General features: G+C 43.2%; 3 protein-coding genes and 1 long non-coding RNA gene across 5 annotated transcripts in view; 1 reads left to right on the top strand and 3 right to left on the bottom strand.

Annotated features, from left to right (window-relative positions):
* The window catches only part of slc19a1 (solute carrier family 19 member 1), an 18,411-nt gene extending 16,524 nt beyond the window's left edge, over positions 1-1,887 (bottom strand). For both annotated transcript variants that reach the window (XM_063212492.1, XM_063212494.1), the window contains exons 1-2: positions 1,804-1,887; positions 376-1,106 (exon numbers count right to left, since the gene is read on the bottom strand). In XM_063212492.1, the coding sequence (XP_063068562.1) occupies positions 376-699 (324 nt within the window). In that variant the 5' untranslated portion in view covers positions 700-1,106; positions 1,804-1,887. The remainder of the gene's footprint in view (positions 1-375; positions 1,107-1,803) is intronic.
* Positions 1,888-7,180: 5,293 nt separating this feature from the next.
* The window catches only part of LOC134459997 (poly(rC)-binding protein 3-like), a 61,140-nt gene continuing 43,320 nt past the window's right edge, over positions 7,181-25,000 (top strand). Inside the window, exons 1-3 of the mRNA XM_063212491.1 lie at positions 7,181-7,292; positions 9,988-10,037; positions 10,206-10,291. Of these exons, the coding sequence (XP_063068561.1) occupies positions 10,276-10,291 (16 nt within the window). The 5' untranslated portion in view covers positions 7,181-7,292; positions 9,988-10,037; positions 10,206-10,275. The remainder of the gene's footprint in view (positions 7,293-9,987; positions 10,038-10,205; positions 10,292-25,000) is intronic.
* On the bottom strand, positions 10,568-14,483 carry LOC134459996 (GRB10-interacting GYF protein 2-like). The gene is made up of 3 exons (XM_063212490.1): positions 11,643-14,483; positions 11,108-11,338; positions 10,568-10,762 (listed from the first exon to the last, which is right to left on the bottom strand). The coding sequence occupies exon 1, from the start codon at positions 14,434-14,436 to the stop codon at positions 13,657-13,659; it is 780 nt and encodes a 259-aa protein (XP_063068560.1). The 5' UTR covers positions 14,437-14,483; the 3' UTR covers positions 10,568-10,762; positions 11,108-11,338; positions 11,643-13,656.
* Positions 20,494-22,969, bottom strand: LOC134459995 (uncharacterized). The gene is made up of 3 exons (XR_010036936.1): positions 21,617-22,969; positions 21,093-21,323; positions 20,494-20,685 (listed from the first exon to the last, which is right to left on the bottom strand). It is a non-coding gene; the product is annotated as an uncharacterized LOC134459995 (long non-coding RNA).

Genomic DNA, 25,000 nt, shown 5'->3' with positions numbered 1-25,000 from the left:
TCTTCACACAAGTATATGAACTCACAGGCTCCCTGAAGAAGTTTTCTGTCCACTGATATAAAGATTCACCTGTTACCTGGTGACACCTGGCTATTGATAGTTTTTGCTGTGCCCAGGGCAAAGTCATGTGAAAGCCCCCCCCCGCTTATCCAATACATAGCCTGCAATGTAATGAGAACCCAATTTTGGTCCTACATCTCCCTGGGCCCGGGACAACTGATCCCTTTGTCCCTTTCGGCTTCCCTGCCTGGTGATATTCAGGTGTAGTAGAGTGACATGAGGACTCAGCTGTTTCCTGGTGAAGTTGGTTGGACAGGTAAATCCGACTCATCTGTTACCTGGTGAAGGTGGGAGGAGGTGTGATTACTAACTCACCTGTTCTCTGGTGAAGTTCTTCTCTGTGCTGAGCAGGTATGGCGTGATGAAGGGTTCGCCAGGTTTCAGCTGCACCATGAAGCCGTAGAAGCACAGGAAGATCACCGACCACTTCCACGCCTGCTCGGCCGGTTCAGGCTTGACCTCCTGAGCCTCGAGGTCATCATTCGACTTGCCAGACGTCGCTCCCAACTCCAAGCCCTCCCCAGCCTCGGGCGAGGACGACTGAGTCTCCTGGAGATCGGGCGGGTGTCCATTTCCCTCCTTTGCCAGAGACTCTCTGCTAGTTCTCACCTCATCTCCACCTGCCAGGCTGTCCACCATCTTATATCAGGCCAACAGACAAACGCACCGGTCCAAACTATGGCTGTCTGCTGTGTCCAGTGGGCAAATTGCATGGACCCAAGGGGATTCAAATACAAATAACTGTGTCACTTATCTATGCTAATGATGACGTTGACGAATGTTCTGTCCTTCCTTCGTAGTGAGTGTTGCTGTAATGGCAGATCATCCTTTGAGCAGATGGTGATGTTGTTGGTGGCGGTTATTGTGAACTGGCGTGTTAAACATTGTTGGCCGTTATGAAGAAGCTTTCATAACCGGATGTAAAAACAGGGGTGTCACTGGAGATATGGAACATGTTGTTGTGCACGACGGACCACCTCCCCTTTGCTCCACTTCGGGGAAACAACACGGTCAGTGACTGAACTGGAGCGGCAGGAAATTTGCACCTGCAAGACAGAAAGGCAGCACTTTTCACCAAGCAGGGATCGCAACTATACAGATCAACAATAAAATATCGTTAATGTCAGCAACGTAAACTCGGTAGAAAAACTGTGCAAAACAATACACATTGATTGAACATATCTGTCAAATAAAGAAATCCCATTCACTTACGACAAAAAAACGCAGGGCTAGGTTACTGTCAAACTGCGGCGTACACTTCAGTTTATGACAGCTCGCTTTCGGCAACATGGGAAGCTGGCTACGTTTCCGAACTGCTGACGGCTCACATAACTTTCACATAACACAGCAGGTCATGTGAAAAACAGCTGCAAAGTGCAATCTTTCAACTACCCGTTTAACGACCAGTAGCCTTCACATCTGTAACTTGGTAGACGCACGTGGCTATGAACAGTAAAACTGCGCAGTCTGATGAACTCACAACTAGAATTCTACCCAATGTACACGCGAAAGGCAAGATAAGTCGATGCAACAACACTGTGGTAATGCCACTCCAAACACCATTGTTCTGTTACTGCACTGAACAACAACAACATTGCTTTGGTTCTCACTCATTTTAATCTCACAAGTTTGTTTTCGAACACGCACAGAGGGCTAGGGACTCAGATTAAACATCGTTGCTAGATGTATTTTGTACAATTTGCACCAGCATTCAGAACTGAATAAACGTAGTTAATGCCTCACCTGCGGCTTTGAACAGTCTTTCAGCGTGGATCCAACAACAATCAGACGCCTGTCTGGTCTATGTAATCACGCTCCTGCTTGCACACTGGCTGCGAAGAAACAACTTTGTATGAGGCAAGTTGGCAACTCTATGCTGTTTTATGATATCGCCACCTAGCGGGTTGGATGTGAAATTAATGTAAAATCGATTTCCCTCAACTGAAAGTGGATATAATTTTGTATCTATATTTTCTATCTTAAATTATCGGGTTATGCAAATCATTCAAGCCCCCGATGACCTACACAGGTTCAAAGGTGAGTTCGCGTGGAATGTCTTGATTGAGAAGTAGGCTACCTGGGCTGGACGTCCTGCTAAGGGACACTGTGTGAGATTTTTAGTTTTTTATATCCAGAATTCATGCTGCCCATTCACTAATGTTACCTTTTTCATGAATACTTACCACCACTATTAAATTCTAAGTATTCATTATAACTGGAAAAAATGCACTTTTCATACATGAAAAGGGGGGGGGGGGGGGGGGGGGGGGGGGGTGGTTGTGTTCTCCATGGTCCGCCATTTTTAATTTCCAAAAATAGGTAGGCTATTTGTAGGCCTAGCTGCAAAAATGACTCTACTTGGACCACACTAGAACATATTTGTTTATTATTAGGGGCCAAGCAGCGAAGCTGGCGAAGGCCCCTATAGTGTTAGCTGGTATTCTTACGATTATTATTATGTCACCATAATTCTCCTTAGCAAGTCAATGGCAGCCCATAGAACCGTAGGTAGGAAAATGCTGTAAATTGGCACACACATTAGGGACAGTCTCAGCATTACCCACAGCGATTTATAGGTCCCCAGTCCCAACGCTCTAGCGCCACCAGCAGGTCAAAGTTGCAGGTACATTTCTGCTTGTAACTTTTGAACCGCTGGGCCGATTTTCATAAACTTGATATCCCTGGACTCCTTGAGTCAAGACGAATCCAACGCACCCTATGACGTCATTTTCCGCCAGGATAGTTTTCCCGCCATTTTGAATTTTGTAAAATTCAATAAAAATGCTATTTTTTCGGCAATTTTTGACCAATTCACCCGAAATTCGGTATATAGTATCTCTGGACTGAGCTACACATGGGGTCTTCAGGAATATTGGATATCTTTTATCGTTTAGCCGTGAGAGCCAAACAAAATTGTCGTAAACGTGGCGAAACAGGAAGTGAGGTCATATCTCAGCAACCGTTTGTCGAATTGGGCAGGGATTTTGTACACACATAGTAGTCCATCCCATGACCTACCACAATAAAAATCAGAACCCCAGCTCAAACTCTGTAGCGCCACCAGCAGGTCAAAATTTAAGCTACATTTTTGCCTGTAGCTTTTAAACCATATGCACGATGTAAAATATATAATTATCACTAGAATCCTTGGGCCAAGCCGAATTCAACGCACTATATGAAGTTATGTCAACGCAGAAGGGAAATTCCGCCATTTTGAATTTTGTAAAATTCACTGTAAGTCTATGGTAGCCCATAGAACCATACATAGAAAAATGCTGTAAATTGGCACACATATTTGAGGCAGCATCAACATTACCCACAGCGAGTTATAGGTCCCCAGCCCCAATACTCTAGCGCCACCAGCAGGTGAAAGTCGCAGGTGCATTTCTGCTTGTAACTTTTGAACCGCTGGGCCAATTTTCATAAACCTGGTATCCCTGGAATCCTTGGGCCACGACGAATCCAACGCACCCTATGACGTCATTTTCTGCCTGGATAGTTTTCCCGCCATTTTGAATTTTGTAAAAATAATATAAAAATGCTATTTTTCCCGCAATTTTTGATCATTTCGCCCGAAATTCGGTATATTGTATCTCTGTACTGAGGTTTGTATGGGGTCTCAAGGAATATTAGATATCTTTAATCGTTTAGCCGTGACAGCCAATCAAAATTGTCGTAAAAGTGGCAAAACAGGAAGTGAGGTCATATCTCAGCAACCGTTTGTCGAATTAGGCTAGGATTTTTTACACACATAGTAGTCCATGCTATGACCTACCACAAAGAAAATTATACCCCCAGCTAAAACTCTGTAGCGCCACCAACAGGTCAAATTTTAGCTACATTTTTGCCTGTAGCTTTTACACCGTATGCCTAATTTTGAAAATAATACTATCACTAGAATCCTTGGGCCAAGCCGAATCCAACGCACTATATGACTTCATGTCAACTGGAAGAAAAAAGTCCGCCATTTTCAATTTTGTGAAATTCAATAAAAATTCTACTTGTCCCACAATTTTGGTCAGAATGCCTTACAAAAGGGCACACTTCATCTTGGCACTGATTTGCTTTGGGGTATTCAAAGAATTTTTGATACCTCTTATCGTTTGAGGGTGACAGCCAATCAAAATTGTTGTAAAAATGGTGAAACAGGAAGTGAGGTCATACCTCAGCAATCGTTTGTCAAATTCTGTTAGGATTTTTTGCAAACATACTAGTCCATCCCATGACCTCCCACAAAAAAATCCAGACCCCAAGCTCAAACTCTCTAGCGCCACCAACAGGTAACAGGAAGTGAGCTCATATCTCGGCAGCTCTTCAATGGATTCAAACTAAACTTGGTTCATGTGATCACACTCCCCTCCGAGGAATGCACACCAACATTGCCAACATTTTGGGCCAAAGGGGGCGCTGCAGCTCCTTTTGTTGCCGTGGCGACTTTGGCAACTTTACTGCTTGGCCCCGCATTGCTGCTTGCAGCTATATTTACTTAGTAAACTTTCATGTACTTCAAATCAAGTGGCCTGTTTGGTTATGGCAACTGACATAAATTGTAGGCCTACACAGCCCCCTTTTAGCCTAGGCCTACGTGAAGAATCACCAAAACAATGTGTGTGTGTGTGTGTTCCAATTGCAGTTTAGGCCTACTAATGAAACAGCTGAGTAATCAAAAGCATAACTCTACTCCCGTTTCTTTCAAGTTGGACATGTATGCACAGTTGTCTCTTCATGTGTTGGAGTGGGAGCGTGTCCATGTTCCCACAGCCCATTGGTCCCACATCACTAAGACTTTTAACATAATTTTTTAGGCCCATTGGTTCCTCAGCCCATTGGTCCCACAGCTGCTGGGCAATGTTCCCACATTTCTAAGAATTTATTCAAATTTAGGCCCTATGTCCGATGGTAGCATGTCATTTTTCCGACGCCCCTTTGGTCCGACGACGCGTCAATATTCCGAAAATTTCCCATTCATCCTACAGCCCACTAACTCGAAATCTTTAAATTAAACCCTTTGCTCCGACAGCTCAATGTTCCGACCAATGGCTGTTTGGGGTCGGTCATCGTAATTCCCCAGGTTGTATGTCCTGCTCCTCTCCTCTCCCCGGTGCCAAGTAGACTTCAGCTGCATGGGCAGCGACGAGCACATAGATGTCGTCTGATTGGTCAAGCTGTGCCCTTACCAAAACCACCCCTAAACCTAACCTAACCTGTCATTAATGCAATGTTTCCAAGTTTTACAATTGTGCCATACCCAAACCATTCCTAAGCCTAACCTGTCAGTATTGCAATGTTTCTGAGTTTTAAATTTGTGCCTTGACCAAAACTTTCCCTAAACCTAACCTGTCACAGACAGCTGCATGACCACTGCATATATCAGAGATGACATGATCTAAAGCAGCCCATCCCATGGCGAGGAGAAAGGCATGTTCTCTTAGTTTACTCGGAAATGTGGTAACATGGAGTTGTGGAACATAGGGCCTATATTAGAATAATTTCTTTAAAATGTGGGAACATGGAGCAGCAGGACTAAGCTGTGGGACCATTGAGCTGTGGGACCAACGTGCTGTGGGCTGTGGGAACATAGCTGATCGTTTTGGGGTACGCCTACTGAGGTGTTCCTGCGCAGTCTGCCACTCAGGGCTCCAACCTACCTCCTAGTCAACGCTCCAGTTCGGGTATGGGAAGCACAGCATGAGCTGAAGGACCAACCCGTCCGATAGCTCAGCACTACCGTTACGCTTCGGGAGGGAGATTTACTAACAGTCACACAGTGCTAGTTGACCTCCATTTCACTCAACCCCCTAAACCTCACTCCCATCCGGGTCACGGCACCAGTTTAACGGAGGTGTTCCTGCGCAGTCCGCTACTCTGGTCTCAAACACATCAGTTTAATGCGGAATAAGTGCACACAGGGCAAGGGCAAGACACTGATAGGGCCGACATGCAGCCTGCCAAGGTCACAATAGAGCCCCCACCACCAATACAAGAAGGCACTGGGTTACATGAAAAAGTGTCGCAATGGTGTAAGCCTACATATATTTGAGTGGCAGTATGTCTGAGTGGCGGAATTTCGTAATGGAGGTATGTCAGAATGACGGTAACCTATGTCGGATTGGCGGTTGCGTCCCCTGGGCCCTGGGCCCTGGGCCAGATGCCCTGCTGGTTCCCCTGATAGCTCCACTTCAATATCCATAACTGAGTGTTACTATTTAATAAAGAATTAATCAAGATACATGATAGCCCCTAGCTATAGTATATAGGCCTACTGTGGATTTTATCACAGAGCACCATGTTATGATTCTATCATGCACACTCAAGACATGGTAGTTAGCATTCAAGTGGTGTGTAGGGTCAGTTTCCAGCCCTCAACTCCATTGCTCAAAGCCTCCAGTCTAGGGTAGTTTGTGTCCAGTCCAGCTACCCCCATAGTGTGGTTCTTTATGGTCATTAGTGTTCATTTACCCACTGAGGACAATGTTTGCTTTGTGTTCTGTTGAGTGTCTCATCTTGTGGAGCCTGTCATTCAAAATGAGAGACCTTGTCATTGATGTGAAGCATTAGATCTCCCTTGCACCACTCTGTCTGTCTTTCTGCCAGTGTCCATCTTTCTGCCTGTGTCTAACACCTACTGTCCTTTGCATGTATTTCTTTTGGTGACGTTATTGCTCCTTGTTTTCTCCTTCACTCTTTCTCTCTGTTTCCCTCTCTCTTTCCTCTCTCCGTGACCATGGTTCACTTGGACAATCATGGTATGCTCCTGAAAAAAACTAAATAGTGTTTGTGTGTGTGTGTGTGTGTGTGTGTGTGTGTGTGTGTGTGTGTGTGTGTGTGTGTGTGTGTGTGTGTGTGTGTGTGTGTGTGTGTGTGTGTGTGTGTGCTGGATGTGTAATCCAGAAAGGATGAACCCCACGTGGGCGTGTGAGGGGATGGACAAGTAAGAGGTATACACTCGAGCAAGGAAAAGAAGGAAGTGTGCTCTCTCTTCATCCTCTAGTCTGCCTCGCCCCACCCTGCCTCCCCTTCTCCTCTCCTCCTCCTCTCTCCTCTCCTCTCTTTCCCTCTCTCCTCTCCTCTCCTCTCCTCATGTCTTGTTAACCCTATTCTCCCCTTTGACTAACCTTTCAGTGAAGTACCTCATCCGTTACCTCCTAAACATTCTGACTAACCTCACAGTAAAGGTCTCCACTTGTTACCTCAGATAAAGACATACGTTTTCCTCTCGGCTCTGAAAGAAGGTAAGCTTTCCTCATTTCACACAACCAACTACTTGGTATGTTTTTGTTTTTAAGTGTTTGAAGTGCTGTCTCCATCTGAACTGTGTGTACTAATTTCATCGGAATGTTTCATGCAAAGCACTTGGGTGTGGACAATACACAATTCGTTATTAGCGAAAGAACCCTACAGGCTACAAAATTAATCTCAGAACTCTCTTGTTTACCTCACAACAAAAGAGATCTATCAACATGTGAATAGTGTTTTCATGTTTTTTTGTGTGTTTCTTTTGTTACGGTATCTTGTTAACTGTCTGAGTGCTCAATGTGTGTCCATCGACTTTGTCATATTTCTGTGACCATGGCTGTGCTTGGAGTAATACAGAGTCTATATTATAATGATACAGAGGCTGTATTATAGTGTGCCAATATTGTAGTATTATAGTAATTACACTCCTAAATGAGATTTCACTGGCGTCTGCCAGGCCTCCCGGACACTAATAAGGTTAACCAGCAGACATGCCATGGCCTCACACAGGAAATTAGCTGTCCTGATTCTCTCTCTCTCTCTCTCTCTCTCTCTCTCTCTCTCTCTCTCTCTCTCTCTCTCTCTCTCTCTCTCTCTCTCTCTCTCTCTCTCTCTCTCTCGCTGTCCCACTGTGCAGCTGCAATGATTTTTCTCCACGATTCTACAGTAATGCTCGAAAATGATGCTACACTTGGTGTACTTTGGCTGGGGGCAAGGGCTGTTCTCCGTGATGCTACTATATATTGCTTTAAAATAATGCTACACTTTGTGTGATGTGGCTGAAGGCAAGGGCTTGGTGCATGGTCTAGACATCTTTCACAACAACAACCTGTGGAGCAGCACTGGGCTTTTGGCCTTCTTTCCACACTCGCTAGCTTTCTCACTGTTTTCATGTATACCATTTTGGCATGGGAAAATAATGTATTTAGGTTATGACATTAAATATTCGTCTCCTCCTGTATGAATATGCATAGCATTTGTAGCCTTGAGCTTAATGATGTAATTTAAATAACATGATGTTTAACGTTTCATCTTTTGTTAGAGGTAGCATTGCAGGACAACACAATCTAAACAAGATGAACACAATTGGGACACTCAGGCAGTATGACACAATGTACGTACTGTATTATACATGAAGGCAAACAGTACAAACCCTTGTGGGTTTTTTCTAGCAAAGTATGGTATATGGTAATTTGTACAATACCCTTAAGGTGCCTTTGAAAACACCGCTATATACTGTATGTTGTTGCTGGGTTTCAAAAAGTGATATGGTTAAATAATTTTTAAAAAAGGGTTCTCTCTTCCTTTTGCAAAGAAAGCCGCTTCTCAGAATGTCAAGCATATTAAGGTCAGCCCTCTCTCACAAGGTCTGATAAAGATCTTGCTCCCATATTCAAGTTTAAAAGGAGGGATTTCTTTAGTCGTCTCTTCAAAGTGATCACCTGATTGCTCTTGGAGGGTTAAGAGTTTTAAGGCAGTCATTGTGTTAATTTAGTCATAGTGTAGCTACAGTGTCTTTACACTTCCACGGATCATGGAACATGTTAAAATATACACTATGGTGCTGTTTCCATGTAGCTGGATATTTTTATACGTATGTGGATATTTTTTTCTCCTGGCTGCATTGGTTTTGCATTGGTTTTGGCCTTCCGTTTCCACGTAGCAGATATTTAAAATCCAGGTATTAAAAGCAGGAGAAAAAAATATCCTGTTTAGGGGTCTGAAACGCATTTGTTACAATGGAGGATTTATTTTTATCCACATGTTGCGTTTACACCTGAACAGGAGAAGAAAATACCCTGTTAAAAAAATATCCTGCTACGTGGAAACAGCACCTATGGCTCATGCATTCAGCATTTTATTCGGATCTTTTTGGGTTTTAGCGTAAGTGTATGAGTTTTAGTTAGAGAAAGATGTTTTCACCCTGCGTTCTTAAAGGTGTGAAGAAACACCTGGCAATTTATCCACAGGGGGAGATCATGGGGAGCTTTCAGAAAATTATTGTATCAATTTTATTCAACCAGCGCAGAGTCATCTGATCACAAGACAAGGACATAGACCAACTAGTTGGTAAGATAAGTTATTTTGGAATGAAATTATGTCTCTTTTTTCTTTAGCTTACTTTTACTATTGACACCTCTGCCGATTTTTACAATGGCCTTCTGGGCACCCCTACCCTTGGATTTTCCCGTAGGATTTGGCTGTGGATAAATTGTGAGGTGTCTGGACACCTGAGGACGAGTGGTAAAAACAAATCTATTGGTAAGAAATTTGTTCCCAGATTTTAAAAAAAACTTTATTACATCTCCTGTCAAGTACAGCCCAAAAGGTCGGCATACTGGCCTGTGGTGTTTATGAGAATCAACTCCTTTTGGATTCTTATTTATCTAAAAGTTCCTTTATTGTAGCGTGTGCTTTTGAAAGTGCATAGTTTGGACAGGTCCTATCTTACTGTTTGTCTTTATCTGTGTGTGCTACTGTGCATGCTGTAGCACTTGTGTGTCGGAAGATCACATTCACATGCTGTTTCCCTCACCCATCTCACTCTTAAACCTCATAAGTTTAATTGTGGCATTGATTTGCACTTACACCCAATATCCAGAGGGGGGCGGTAAACCTCTTATCAAGTTGAACTTCCAAAGCGGTTGGCCATTTTCTGAAACTCATTGAGATGCGCTTATCTTCATACAGGTATCAGCTCAATGGAGACCAGTGAATGACAAAGGCTGCTATTTTTGAAGGTAATAAAGTAATAACATTTATGCTGTAGGAAACGGCAGATTATTGATAATTCTGATTATTATTGTTGTTGTTGTTTGGAGTGTGACAACATGAAATGTCCTAACTTCTCCAAAGCTCCAAAGTTCCAAAGTCTGTAATATACTTGTACTTCTACTGTAATATTTCAGGTGGGCAGAGATCAGGTGATTGACATGTGTGACCCCACCCTGATCAGGAAGTGGAGGATCAGGAGACTACATGGCCTGCACCTGGGGTAAGCTGTCATCTCCAGACCCTGACATAATAATAATAATAATAATAATAATAATAATAAGAACAATAATAATAATAATAATGTTATTATTATTATTATTATTATTGTTAATAATAATAATGCTGATTAGTAATTTGGCATTTCAGCTACATAAATCATCTTGCATACAGTATCTCTCATGGAGACACATGCTAACAATCACCCTATTTCAGTAGGATAACAAAGACATGCAAAAATAATCATAAACATATAGATTATGTTTCCTTCCACCAAAAGCATTTCATGAATGATGCTCTCTTTATTTAGGCCTATCATATCAGTCAGGGACTCAATCGAGGGGGCTTTTGGTGACTATCCCGGTCCCAGCCAAAGCTGTCAGCAGCCCTGATTTCTGTAATGGAGGTTCATGTGCGCTCCATAAGGGGTCCAGGTGAGAACAGGGGAACTCTGAGATGGCCAGCTGGTCACTAGCTGTGGAAGGAAGCACAATGATAGGCTACTAATGTTACATTGATTGGCTATGTGACAATGAATACACAGTTTTAAAAAAAAAAATGCCGTGTTAATATTCCAGAGTAAACTTGCGCGATTCCAGATAGAGTATTTACAACACAGAAGAGTCAAATTACAGCCAAGTCAAAAGTCAGTGTAGAATTTTGCAGATGGCCAGCGTAATTTCAGCTCCACAACAAGGCGATAACCCACATTCTGCTCAGATGCCACCAGTGTTCAAATTTTTTTCCACATTACAGTGGAAAAATATAAAGGCAGCTTAGTACCACAGGTTAAGCTGTGTACAGAAATTGTACTATTTACCAATGCTTGTCCTATCTTGGTCCTTTCCAGTGCTTATTTTTCAGCACTTCTTTCTTTCATTTTATCTGTCCTCTGCACTTTCCTGTTGCCGATCCTGCTTCTCTTCTCTCCTTCTCATGCTTATATCTGTCCCTCGACCACCAACTCTTGTTGTTCAACCTGCGCATGATCTGCAGTTGTCTTCCGGTCATCAAACCGGCAAGCGTCACCCATATTCTGCTTCTTTGGCACCTTTGCAGAGAAAATGAGAGAAAATGTGAGAAAGTTGTTTGATGAAAAGAATGCTGAATGTGTGCAGTAGGCCTTTGTGTTGTTACTGTTACATCAGTTGAGGTATAGTAGCCAAAAGATATTTACAGACTTGGTCAGACACAGTCTGGAATGTCATCTCTATTGCTTTGCTTGGAGTAATGTACAAAAATTAAATTTGAAAAATACATCTGTCTGTGGGTCAGGACTAGGTAACACCAAATAAGTGAAGCAGTTAAAGATATGTAATGAAATCTAGCTATTTACTGTACTGTACTGTGCTTACCCTCTAGCAGTCCTTTCCAGATTTATAAAACACAGGACGAGATGGTGTTACTCTCCATTGTGCCATTAGGTGTTGAGTCACTTGAGTTTCCTTGATGGTGAGAGAGGCGAGGGGACGTTGTACCTTGTCAATTCAGGACACATCGTTAGTGTGCCTTTGAATCAGGGGGTGTTTCGGCCTTTCGACACTAGACACTCTCATCAAAGGTGGCCAGGTGCAGGGTGATCAAGCCCCAGCTTGTGTCCCATGGCCAATTACAAGTACAAGGGACTATGCACGGCAGGTGCGTCCACTCCCCTGAGTCAGACTTGGAACTGACCCCATACTCTTTAGGTATGAGTACACCTCCAACCCTTCGCCACACCTAGGGGATTATCCCTTTTTGCCACACTACTCTCATCAGTTCCCAAAGATAGCGGAGAACATCCGGGGAGTTCTTGTAGAACTTGTATGGCACGCCATTCGGCCCCTGGGCTGATGCTGATCTTGTCCGCTGAACTATTCTCTCCAGTTTTGTTGCCTCAAGATGTTAACCAGGTCGTGATTGACTGTTTCCCACTCTCTTTTCTGCAGCTTTAGGCCACCTCACTCTTGGTTTGTGCCCCTTGGTCTTCCTCTCCATGGCCGGTCTCCATGATGTTACCTTCGTCCATCCATAGGTGCAAACTTGGAGTGTGTGTCCTGCTGCTGCTGTGGTTGCCTCATGTGTCCTATTCGTAATCATAGTCCTTTCCTTTCCTAGGTCTGTAGCCGTGTTATCAGTCATTGAGCCATCTTGCGCCCCCGCTCTCGCAGGCTCCAGGGGTATCTTTCTTTGTTCACTTTCCATAGCATTTGGCGGGTGGCTCCAGCAACTGTAATAACCGTCAGAGCCTGCCGCCATGGGTAGCTGGCCCATGGCAGCCCCAGTGGGGTCTATTCCCTCCAGTCAGCTGTCTCTCCATGCCGTCACACGGTCTTTCCCATGTTGTCAGCTGACCTTTCTCTGCAGTCACTGGATGCTTCCAGATATTCAGATTCATAAATCACAGGACGAGATGGTGGTACTATCCATTGTGCCATTAGGTGTTGAGTGCACGGGAACACCTCGGTCACAGTGGTGCCCTGACCCAGATGGGAGTGAGGTTTAAGGGGGAGAGTGTAACGGAGGCCAACTAGAAGAGTGTGGTGTGGAACGTTAGTAAACCTCCCTCCTGAAAGCCTCAATACAGTGCGGTAACGTTGGGCTATTGGACCGGGCCTTTAGCTTCAGCGGTCTCGCACTGCGCCTCCCATTGCCGAATCGATGCGTTGATGAGGTGGTGAGTTCACGGTCCGAGGGGGACAAACTGTGCGGGAACACCTTGGTCACATGTGCACCCTGTGCATCATCTGCACTTTTCTCAAGGTCACTTGGCCAGCAAACAAATCCCGATTATGTGTCTTTGATACAATCCTGCAGTTGTGTCATTTTTTTTCTTGTACCTACTTACCTGGCAATCTGGAAAGGGATTGGGCCAGGTATTACCATGCCTGTCTGTCTATCTTCCTATCTGTCTGTCCGTCTGCTTGTGTGTCTGTTTTAAGTCACTTTAGGGTGGCGGCAAACACTTAATATTGCATGCATCTGTAACTGGCCAGGGGGTCAGGTTGCCATATCTGATTGCTCTTGGTGTGTCTTCACACCACCAGGCCAGGCAAGGGCAGGTCTATGGCAGAGCTATGCAGTACTCAGCCCTCTCAGTCTCTTTTTCTCTCTTATGGTATTGCCACATTCATCTATTTTTCTTTCTTCCACTTCTTTTCTCTGTTCCTCAATCGTCCTCTCTCTCCTCTTCCACCCTCTCTTACTCCTCCAATGTGTTCCAAAAATACATTTTTTTTTTTTTTACATTTTGTCCAATATGTCTTCCCATTCTTCATTTTCATTCTCCCCTGTGTGTAGTATACGTGTAATTTCTTTCCTTTTTCTTCAAGCCAATTGTACCCCATCTTTCCACCCCGTCCCATCCCCGTCCCCATGTTCTTTGCTATTTCACAGCAGGTGGCTGAGCCATAAGCACAGTAGTGCTCCAAAGCCCAGGCACAAGATGTAGCCAGTCAAAGCATCACAGAGATCCATTTCCTCCTCCTGCTTTTTAGGCGCGATGATGACCTGCTTTTCCTCCCTCTTCATAAGCTGTTTCTTCTTCCTTGGCCACTTTGCCTGGAGGTCTCGTGCCATCTTGTTGTCTTTGATCTCGCAGAGTACCTTCCTCCACACCTGACCCAGCCTGGGGTTGGCCTCTTCCTGGTAAAACCAGACATCGCAGGCATCGACTTCCAGGAAAGTCACCTTCCGTTCGGCCTCCTCCTCCGGCCTCGCGGGAAGAGCGCTCCACTCCTTGTTGGCCTCTGTCAACTTCCTGGCCCTCAGGATGCGCTTGAATTTCTCTTTGCGCATCAGGTTGTCCTCGCGCATCTTGAGGGACCTCTGCAGGTCGGCCTCCCTAGCTCTCCGGATCCTCTCCTGAATCCTCAGCCTCTCCTCCGCTGACATCTCCCACTCGTCCTGGCTATCTCCTCCACCTCCACACACAAAGCATTTCAAGAGGGTGGCACGCCAGCCTCCTGACTTCTTCTCCTTCCTATTTTCCTTCTCGTCTTTCACCTTCTCTTTCTCGCTCTTCTTCCTAATTTCCTTCTCGTTTTTCACCTCCTCTTTCTCGCTCTTCTTCCTATTTTCTTTCTCGTTTTTTATCTTTGCTTCCTCACTCTCAGCAGTGGCCTCATCAGGCTGCTTTGATGGCCCTAGGTCTCCTCCACCCAGGTCCATGTTCACAGTTGGAAACGTACAGTAATCACAGTCATTTATGGAATCAAATATTATCTGTAAAGAAGGGGACAGACATGAGATAGTGGACAAGTTTAATGCTGAGGCAAGGAGGAGAAGAACCCTACAGAAGTGTGGTCTCCTAGCTACAACATAACAATATTAGATCTTGCTACATAATTCTACAGAGACATGCATGCTCTTCTTTACACAGTGCCCTTTATATTTTTTCTTGCTTCAGAACTTTTCTATTAACTTAGTCTATGTTATCTGACAGCCTTCAGTCCATAACAGATATCAAAACAATATTATATATATATATATATATATACTGTATATATATAAATAAAATAAAAGCAATATCTTTTTTATATCAAAAAATCTGAATTTTCTTTTAATTCGTAATGCAGGCCGTACAAGGTTAAAATGAATATAATTCATGGTATTTCTTAGCGGTGCACTGTGTAGGATTGTGGCCAGAGAACATATTGCAACTATGCTGTTCATTGAAACGGCATTTTGCCAAATTTGATCTTTTCATGAATATTTGCTGAATAATAAATTGATATTTACTAGTATGACCAAAGTACAGTAAGGTTTGTAGCTAAAAATCTCTATTTTTTGAAAATTCTAAAAGGCAGACCAGAGAAGATTCCCCTTTTCATGAAAAAAGCAATTTTCCCAGTCATAATGAATACTTTGTTGAATGGGCAGGGTGAATCCTGGCAATAAACTACTTGAAACATTGCACAGCACACCTTTAAAGGTCCAGTGAATAATTTGTAGTTGTCCATTTCCAAAAATGTAGGCAACTCATTCACAAATTTAATCTGTAGGCCTAATATACTACCACCACCAATTTCTATTTTTTCTTTAATTATAGATTGGAAACGTACACAGATATGTACTAGATATATACACACGTATCTTTAGCTGCAAATACTACTCTGGCCCACGCAGTAAATATTACCCTAATTTATTTTTTACTTGGTAAATATACATGAAAAGATCAATTTAGTGAATGGGTAACATACATTTTGGAAATAAATTAATAATTAACTAATTAAAGTCAAAATTATGTACTACAAGGTTTGAGCCATGTAATGACAATAGTGACAATAACAACAATAAGAATAATAATTATTATTTTAAATAAATTAATAAATAAATAAGTAAAACAGCACTGGATTGCTGCCTACCTCTCTAGTGTTCTTGCAATAGAATGAGTGGTTTTTAGGCCAACCTGGTCAGATTTCCTGCATTGGAATTCTGTTCCATTGTGACATCGCAAGCACCTGCAGACAATCTGCAGCATTCCTTTATGACTCAGACTTACACTAATACTTTGCCTAGTTTGCAACTTTTTTGCTATTTCAATTACACTATTCAGAATAGAATTCTGAATTCATCTGTGTAAATGGATCATGTTCTATTCCAAAGAGGTGCCTTCATGCGCCATAGAATTCGAGATAGAATTTCAGGTCGTTTACAAAACCGTAGCCAAATCTTAGCTGAAACTAATGGGAATTATTCTAGTAAGCTACCCCAGACTCCATGGTAGTGATGTCATGCCTTACCTGCATTTCACAGATGGTGTTTAGAATGCTGAACTATCAATAACTATATTGTCTTCATAGCAGCATTGATTCGCTCAAAAAATGTAATCTGGAGTGAGATAGGGGCACACACTATAAATTGTTCAGGGGATGCAAAGTGACAACTCACCATTAAACACAGTTCTCTGTTTTGGCCACCTGTTTTGAGGCTACACACTCTCTATCTCTAACTCAGACACAGTTCTCAACTGTTGCCCCAAGTAAGATGTATGATGAATAATGTTTCTAAATCTGCTTAGATACCTTTCTGATAAGAAGACTGTCGTTTGGCTAGACAGGCCCATCTCCAATACAGCATTTTTCACCACTGCAAGTGGTGTCAAATGTCTCCACAAAAGTCTTTGACAAGAATAAGTGACATGGTCAAATGCAGACCACTTTGGCAGCCATTACACACTTCTAATGTAATCACAGCCCATAGAAGACAACACAACCCTACATAAGACATGCCTAATATGATGCTGCCACCGGAACTTAGACACATTCATTCGTCAAAGACAGACTTTTGACACTGACTGTCAGGCTTGCTGTGAAATGACGCATTCTCCCCCCATTCAAATTAGCAGGGCAGCCGTTTTGAGGATGTTACAGAGGAGGGGTAGAGGGATGTGAATGTCACCATTACTGCAAACAGAGCAGATGGTGAGGGGTGATCATTTATTTTTCAGTGCGGAAAGGGATAGACATGCTCAGCGTCTAAGATAGAGTATGAAACTTTGAGTGTGAGTTGAAAAAAAAACCTTTCAACATAAACACCACGTCAATCACAGACTCTTTCATGTACAGACAGACTCTCTCACAGATCTCATGCATAGATGATGGCTTTATGGCCGAAATGCAGTGGGCCATGTCAAGGTATTTGCAAAAGAGGGACTCGGGGACCTTTTTTCCTCCTTAAACTTCAAAGACGGATACTGATTGCAATGATAGTGCTTTTCTGTGATTAAATTCAGGGAAGTTTTGTCTCACTCACAACGTTGTCATTGCTCTTGCTGTCATTTGAATTGCCCCAACCCTCCTTCTGCTGTGGGCCCTGCGCAATAGCCCAGTTTGCTTGTCTGCTTGTGACAGGCCTGGAAACACGTCTGTGGGGGACATGGTGGTTTAATAAATACTGAGAAGACAGATCAGAGTTTGCTTTTCTCTTCTCCAAGTTTTGTTTTTAGTATTGTCTTGAGCCTCATCTTGCCTAAGAGTGATTCTATGATTCGCCTACGCTTTTGGCAAAAGCAAAATGTCAATTATCAGTATTTTTTTCAACTAAATGACCTAGATGTTTACATAGTGTATATATTTAGTTTCCAAACAAACAAATTGCCAAGCTTAATCTTAAATCATTTGATAAATACTCTAATGAAAGCGAACATTTGCTTGATTATTTTGTCAACAGTGTTATGGACAAATACTATGTCATTTCAAACATATATAAGAATACTACAGAGTTGAAACAACATACGTTTGAAAGTGCTCATGTCCCTTAGCAATAATGTTGTCATTAATCTGTGCAACTGATATAGAAAATGTGATTGTTGAGCTTCATAAGTAGGATTTTATGATTCACTGTGATACAGACTGACACATTTTTGATTATAAATCCCTGTAATGTCTGATTTTAATTTTTTCACCCTCCTTACACAAGACTTCCTTCTCCAGAGATAATCCCTAGTGTCTGTTCACAAGATTTTTCCCACACATAAGGGAGCAATAGCTCAAAAACACTTTCAAAACAGTCAACCGTGTCACTCAACTGTGTTACGGTCAACAGTGCAGGAGAACAAGTCGGCACTTTTAGGAGAAGATACAGAGCAGACAAACCCATCTCCCTAGAACAGAAATTATTTTGTTTGTCTGTCAATATGGAGATAAATTGGCAAAAACATACTCCTCCTCAACTGTCATCAGTGTTGCCAGATTGGGCTGGTTCCCGCCCAATTGGGCTGCTTAGGATGGCCGTGTGCGGGTAAAAATGGCATTTATCAGAAAAACCCACCCACTTTTTGCCATAGAAATCAATAGAATTGGGCGGGATTTTGTGCTTCTAGGCGGGTTTTGAACATTTTTTGGGCTGGAAATCATCAGCCTCATCTGGCAACCCTGACTGTCATAGCTAATTGTAACACCATTGACGGTAACACGGCTTGACATTTCAGCCATTTTTATGGTGTTGTGCTAACTGAGGACCTCAGAAGTTCCACCACAACACCTTAATCAATTCATGTATTTGTATGCTGTGTTTTTCTACATGTGATTTCTAATTCAGATTCTTTTTATGAATATGTTGATAACACAGTTTACAGGCAATTTTCCCGCTATGAGAACATGAAAAAGAATGGATTCAATTATGGGAGGATGGAGCTCCAAAAAGTCTTCCCATATCCTGCCAAAGAGGTTATGACATCACGTGATGTTATTCGTATGGCCTAAGACCAGGCGCGGAGTGGCCATCGGGAGATCGGGGACTTGTCCCGGTGGGCCGCGGCCGCGAAATATATAGCAGCGGCCGCATTATGTTCTCAGCCGGCCCCAAAGTGTTTAACCACAATATGTTCTCAGCCGGCCCCAAAGTGTTGAGAGATATATATCAAAGATTAATTAACTTCAATTCAATTCATACCTGAGAAGTAGTGACTCACCACTATATATACCGTCTACCCGACCGCAATACCTCAGTGACGGTGTCAAACAGTAAATTGGCCACACCCCTTCTCTACTGATAATGTTCATACACCGTAGATCGCGGAAGTTTACTAGATCTTAGTAACATAGTTTCGTTTTCAGTATTTCAAGAACCTCTGATATTTAGATTGGTTACCAAGGAATGGAAATATTAGTAAGTTGTGATTTATTTTCCGATTTCCACATGACTGTTACAGTTTACAGTCTGCCACTCCAGATTCACTTGTTCTGTGGTTATTGACTTGGGTTACGAACAGACTCCACCAAGTGGTAAGGAGGTGAACTGCAGCTAAGCAGGAAAACACGTTGTACATGTTTTGATGGCATTGGTTTGTTAGAACTAGCGGTAGGCCTATATCTCCTTACAGTCGAAATAATGTTATATCATACATATATGTATATGTGGCACATTTAGGATGTAGCCTATGTGATGTCTGAAGAAATGGAACAAAATAATTACCACACAAGATTCTGATGTGAGCAGTGCTGGGTGTGTAGCCTAAACTGTGGATTAAAATGTAATTGCAAGAAACAAAGACATTTGCTGCGACGAAGACAGCGTTTTAAGGTAGGCCTGCACCGTCTGGTTATTAATTTTGTTGACTTATGGTTGTGCTTTGAAGTAGCCTAGGTTTGGCTTAGTTGCTGCATGGTGGGTTTATTGCACAATGTAGACAGACTTTTTGTAAGCTATAGCCTACTCTTCTAAAAATCCCCACACTCAAAACTTTGTGCCCGTGCTCATCCTGTCTTCCTTAAACGATATTTCAATAGGCCTACAAACTGTCAAAATGACAGTGGAGTGCACATTTTCATGGAACAGTAGCGTGATGTAGCCTAACCTGCAATGTTCTATGGTGAATGCTTTGGACTGTGATGATGGCTGTGTAGGCCTATTTCATCAAGTGTAGACTATAATTCTCCACTTCAGGTTGATATTTTGACAACACTAATGTCCACATGTAGTAGACCTACGACTGCAGATTTCGTGGTTTTTGTCTTTTTGGTTAGGGAACCATGTTGTTCGCGTTGTTGTTGGTTTTTTTTTTTGGTGTTGGTGGAGGGGTAAAAAGGGCCGCTAAGGGAAAAATTCTCCCGGTGGGAATACTCTTCCCACTCCGCCCCTGCCTAAGACCAAACCATTACTGATTTATGGAGGGGGGTTCAGACCGTGACACGGTTAACACAGTTTTCGTGGACACGCACAAAATGGCAAATTTCATGTATAATAGAAAGGACAGTGATCTTTCTGAGAGTTTTGTCATATTGTGATGATTACTGTGAATCAACATTTCAATCGTCTTGGGCAAAACAAGTTTCTTTACATGCTAATAAGAAGACTGAATCTGACATTTGGGAAACAGGACGGCATGAAAACGCCCAAAACCAGTATTAAATATTCATTCTTGCTGAGGGAAATAATGCCATGTCTACACTTTCTGTGTTATATGAAAGATAAATGTGTGCTAATGTCCAAAACATCATTGGATGCAGTTAATAGTTAGTGGAGTTGGCAAATAAAATCCATGGATTTAAAAGTGTAGCCGATTCGTAGAATCACTCTCAAAGTATCATCTTGAGCCTGAATAATAATAATAATGCTGATTAGTAATTCGGCATTTCAGCTACATAAATCATCTTGCATACAGTATCTCTCATGGAGACACATGCTAACAATCACTCTATTTCAGTAGGATAACAAAGACATGCAAAAATAATCATAAACATATAGATTATGTTTCCTCAATGATGGATCCACCAAAAGCATTTCATGAATGATGTTCTCTTTATTTAGGCCTATCATATCAGTCAGGGACTCAATCGAGGGGGCTTTTGGTGACTATCCCGGTCCCAGCCAAAGCTGTCAGCAGCCCTGATTTCCGTAATGGAGGTGCATGTGCGCTCCATAAGGGGTCCAGGTGAGAACAGGGGAACTCTGAGATAGCCAGCTGGTCACTAGCTGTGGAAGGAAGCACAATGATAGGCTACTAATGTTACATTGATTGGCTATGTGACAATGAATACACAGTTTAAAAAAAAAAAATAATGCGGTTTTAATATTCCAGAGTAAACCTTCGCAATTCCAGATAGAGTATTTACAACACTGAAGAGTCAAATTACAGCCAAGTCAAAAGTCAGTGTAACATTTTGCAGATGGCCAGCGTAATTTCAGCTCCACAACAAGGCGATAACCCACATTCTGCTCAGATGCCACCAGTGTTCAAAAAAATTTCCACATTACAGTGTTCATACTTACAAAATACATTTGAGTCGAGTAAACTTTGAAAATGTTGAGACTGGTGGGCTCGGATATATAGGCAACTTATTACCACAGGTTAAGCTATGTAAAGAAATTGGACTATTTACCAATGCTTGTCCTCTCTTGGTCCTTTCCAGTGCTTATTTTTCAGCTCTTCTATATTTCATTTTATCTGTCCTCTGCACTTTCCTGTAGCCGATCCCGCTTCTCTTCTCTACCTCTCATGTTTATATCTGTTCCTCGACCACCAACTCTTGTTGTTCATCCTGCGCATGATCTGCAGTTGTCTTCAGGTCATCAAACCGGCAAGCGTCACCCATATTCTGCTTCTTTGGCACCTTTGCAGAGAAAAGGAGACAAAATGTGAGAAAGTTGTTTGATGAAAAGAATGCTGAATGTGTGCAGTAGGCCTTTGTGTTGTAACTGTTACATCAGTTGAGGTACAGTAGCCAAAAGATATTTACACACTTGGTCAGACACAGTCTGGAATGTCATCTCTATTGTTTTGCTTGGTAATGTACAAAAAATAAATTTGAAAAATACATCTGTCTGTGGGTCAGGACAAGGTAACACCAAATAAGTGAAGCAGTTAAAGATATGTAATGAAATCTAGCTATTTACTGTTGCTTACCCTCTTGCAGTCCTTTCCAGATTCATAAAACACAGAGATGGTGTTACTCTCCATTATGCCATTAGGTGTTGAGTCACATGAGTTTCCTTGATGGTACCTTGTCAATTTAGGACACATCGTTAGTGTGCCTTTGAATCAGGGGGTGTTTCGGCCTTTCGACACTAGACACCCTCATCAAAGGTGGCCAGCTACAGGGTGATCAAGCCCCAGCTTGTGTCCTATGCCCAATTACAAGTCCAAGGGACTATGCACGGCAGGTGCGTCCACTCCCCTGAGTAAGACTTGGAACTGACCCCATACTTTATGAGTACACCTCCAGCCCTTCGCCAAGCCTAGGGGATTATCCCGTTTTGCCACACTACTCTCATCAGTTCCCCAAGATAGCGGAGAACATCCGGGGAGATCTTGTAGAACTTATATGGCACCCCATTCAGCCCCTGGGCTGATGCTGATCTTGTCCGCTGAACTATTCTCTTCAGTTTTGTTGCCTCAAGATGTTACCAGGACGTGATTGACTGTTTCCCACTCTCTTTTCTGCAGCTTTAGGCCACCTCACTCTTGGTTTGTGCCCCTTGGTCTTCCTCTCCATAGGCGGTCTCCATGATGTTACCTTTGTCCATCCATAGGTGCAAATTTGGAGTGTGTGTCCTGCTGCTACTGTGGTTGCCTCATGTGTCTTATTCGTAATCATAGTCCTTTCCTTTCCTAGGTCTGTAGCCGTGTTATCAGTCATTGAGCCATCTTGCGCCCCCGCTCTCGCAGGCTCCAGGGGTATCTTTCTTTGTTCACTTTCCATAGCATTTGGCGGGTGGCTCCAGCAACTGTAATAACCGTCAGAGCCTGCCGCCATGGGTAGCTGGCCCATGGCAGCCCCAGTGGGGTCTATTCCCTCCAGTCAGCTGTCTCTCCATGCCGTCACACGGTCTTTCCCATGTTGTCAGCTGACCTTTCTCTGCAGTCACTGGATGCTTCCAGATATTCAGATTTGTAATACACAGGACGAGATGGTGGTACTATCCATTGTGCCACTAGGTGTTGAGTGCCCGGGAACACCTCGGTCACAGTGGTGCCCTGACCCAGATGGGAGTGAGGTTTAAGGGGGAGAGTGTAAAGGAGGCCAACTAGAAGAGTGTGGTGTGGAACGTTAGTAAACCTCCCTCCTGAAAGCCTCAATACAGTGCGGTAACGTTGGGCTACTGGACCGGCCCTTTAGCTTCAGCAGTCTCGCACTGCGCCTCCCATTGCCAAACCGATGCGTTGATGAGGTGGTGAGTTCACGGTCCGAGGGGGACAAACTGTGCGGGAACACCTCGGTCACATGTGCACCCTGTGCATCATCTGCACTTTTCTCAAGGTCACTTGGCCAGCAAACAAATCCCGATCATGTGTCTTTGATACAATCCTGCAGTTGTGTCGTTTTTTGTCTTGAACCTACCTTACCTGACCACCTGGAAGGGGATTGGGCCAGGTATTACCATGCTTGTCTGTCAATCTGCCTATCTGTCTGTCCGTCTGCTTGTGTGTCTGTTTTAAGTCACTTTAGGGTGGCGGCAAACACTTAATATCGCATGCATCTGGAACTGGCCAGGGGGTCAGTTTGCCATATCTGATTGCTCTTGGTGTGTCTTCACACCACCAGGCCAGGCAAGGGCAGGTCTATGGCAGAGCTATGCAGTACTCAGCCCTCTCAGTCTCTTTTTCTCTCTTATGGTATTGCCACATTCATCTATTTTTCTTTCTTCCACTTCTTTTCTCTGTTCCTCAATCGTCCTCTCTCTCCTCTTCCACCCTGTCTTACTCCTCCAATGTGCTCCAAAAATACATTTCCAGCCCTGAATTTAAAAAAAAAACTTTTCCAAATTGTCCCTCACAACTTCCTTTTCCGTGTGTGTGTTTTTTTTTTTTTTTTAACATTTTGTCCAATATGTCTTCCCATTCTTCATTTTCATTCTCCCCTGTGTGTAGTATACGTGTAATTTCTTTCCTTTTTCTTCAAGCCAATTGTACCCCATCTTTCCACCCCGTCCCATCCCCGTCCCCATGTTCTTTGCTATTTCACAGCAGGTGGCTGAGCCATAAGCACAGTAGTGCTCCAAAGCCCAGGCACAAGATGTAGCCAGTCAAAGCATCACAGAGATCCATTTCCTCCTCCTGCTTTTTAGGCGCGATGATGACCTGCTTTTCCTCCCTCTTCATAAGCTGTTTCTTCTTCCTTGGCCACTTTGCCTGGAGGTCTCGTGCCATCTTGTTGTCTTTGATCTCACAGAGTACCTTCCTCCACACCTGACCCAGCCTGGGGTTGGCCTCTTCCTGGTAAAACCAGACATCGCAGGCATCGACTTCCAGGAAAGTCACCTTCCGTTCGGCCTCCTCCTCCGGCCTCGCGGGAAGAGCGCTCCATTCCTTGTTGGCCTCTGTCAACTTCCTGGCCCTCAGGATGCGCTTGAATTTCTCTTTGCGCATCAGGTTGTCCTCGCGCATCTTGAGGGACCTCTGCAGGTCGGCCTCCCTAGCTCTCCGGATCCTTTCCTGAATCCTCAGCCTCTCCTCCGCTGACATCTCCCACTCGTCCTGGCTATCTCCTCCACCTCCACACACAAAGCATTTCAAGAGGGTTTCACGCCAGCCTCCTGACTTCCTCTCCTTCCTAATTTCCTTCTCGTTTTTCACCTTCTCTTTCTCGACCTTCTTCCTAATTTCCTTCTCGTTTTTCACCTTCTCTTTCTCGACCTTCTTCCTAATTTCCTTCTTGTTTTTCATCTCCTCTTTCTCGCTCTTCTTCCTATTTTCTTTCTCGTTTTTTACCTTTGCTTTCTCGCTCTCAGCAGTGGCCTCAGCAGGCTGCTTTGATGGCCCTAGGTCTCCTCCACCCAGGTCCATGTTCACAGTTGGAAACGTACAGTAATCACAGTCATTTATGGAATCAAATGTTATCTGTAAAGAAGGGGACTGACATGAGACAGTGGACAAGTTTAATGCTGAGTCAAGGAGGAGAAGAACCCTACAGAAGTGTGGTCTCCTAGCTACAACATAACAATATTAGATCTTGCTACATAATTCTATAGAGACATGCATGCTCTTCTTACAGTGCCCTTTATATTTTTTCTTGCTTCAGAACTTTTCTATTACCTTAGTCTATGTTATCTGACAGCCTTCAGTCCAAAACAGATATCAAAACAATATTTATTATATATGTATATAAAAAATAAAAGCAATATCTTTTTATATCAAAAAAACAGAATTTTCCTTTAATTCGTAATGCAGATCGTACAAGGTTAAAATGAATATAATTCATGGCATTTCTTAGCGGTGCACTGTGTAGGATTGTGGCCAGAGAACATATTGCAACTATGCTGTTCATTGAAACGGCATTTTGCCAAATTT

The sequence above is a fragment of the Engraulis encrasicolus genome, chromosome 12 (assembly GCF_034702125.1).
Source record: "Engraulis encrasicolus isolate BLACKSEA-1 chromosome 12, IST_EnEncr_1.0, whole genome shotgun sequence".
In the NCBI taxonomy this organism is placed as follows: Eukaryota; Metazoa; Chordata; class Actinopteri; order Clupeiformes; family Engraulidae; genus Engraulis; species Engraulis encrasicolus.
This window is presented reverse-complemented; position numbering and strand designations above follow the sequence as displayed.

Excerpts from the sequence above, each read along its gene's own strand:
- LOC134459996 (XM_063212490.1), bottom strand. The coding sequence starts at position 14,436 with ATGGACCTGGGTGGAGGAGACCTAGGGCCATCAAAGCAGCCTGATGAG.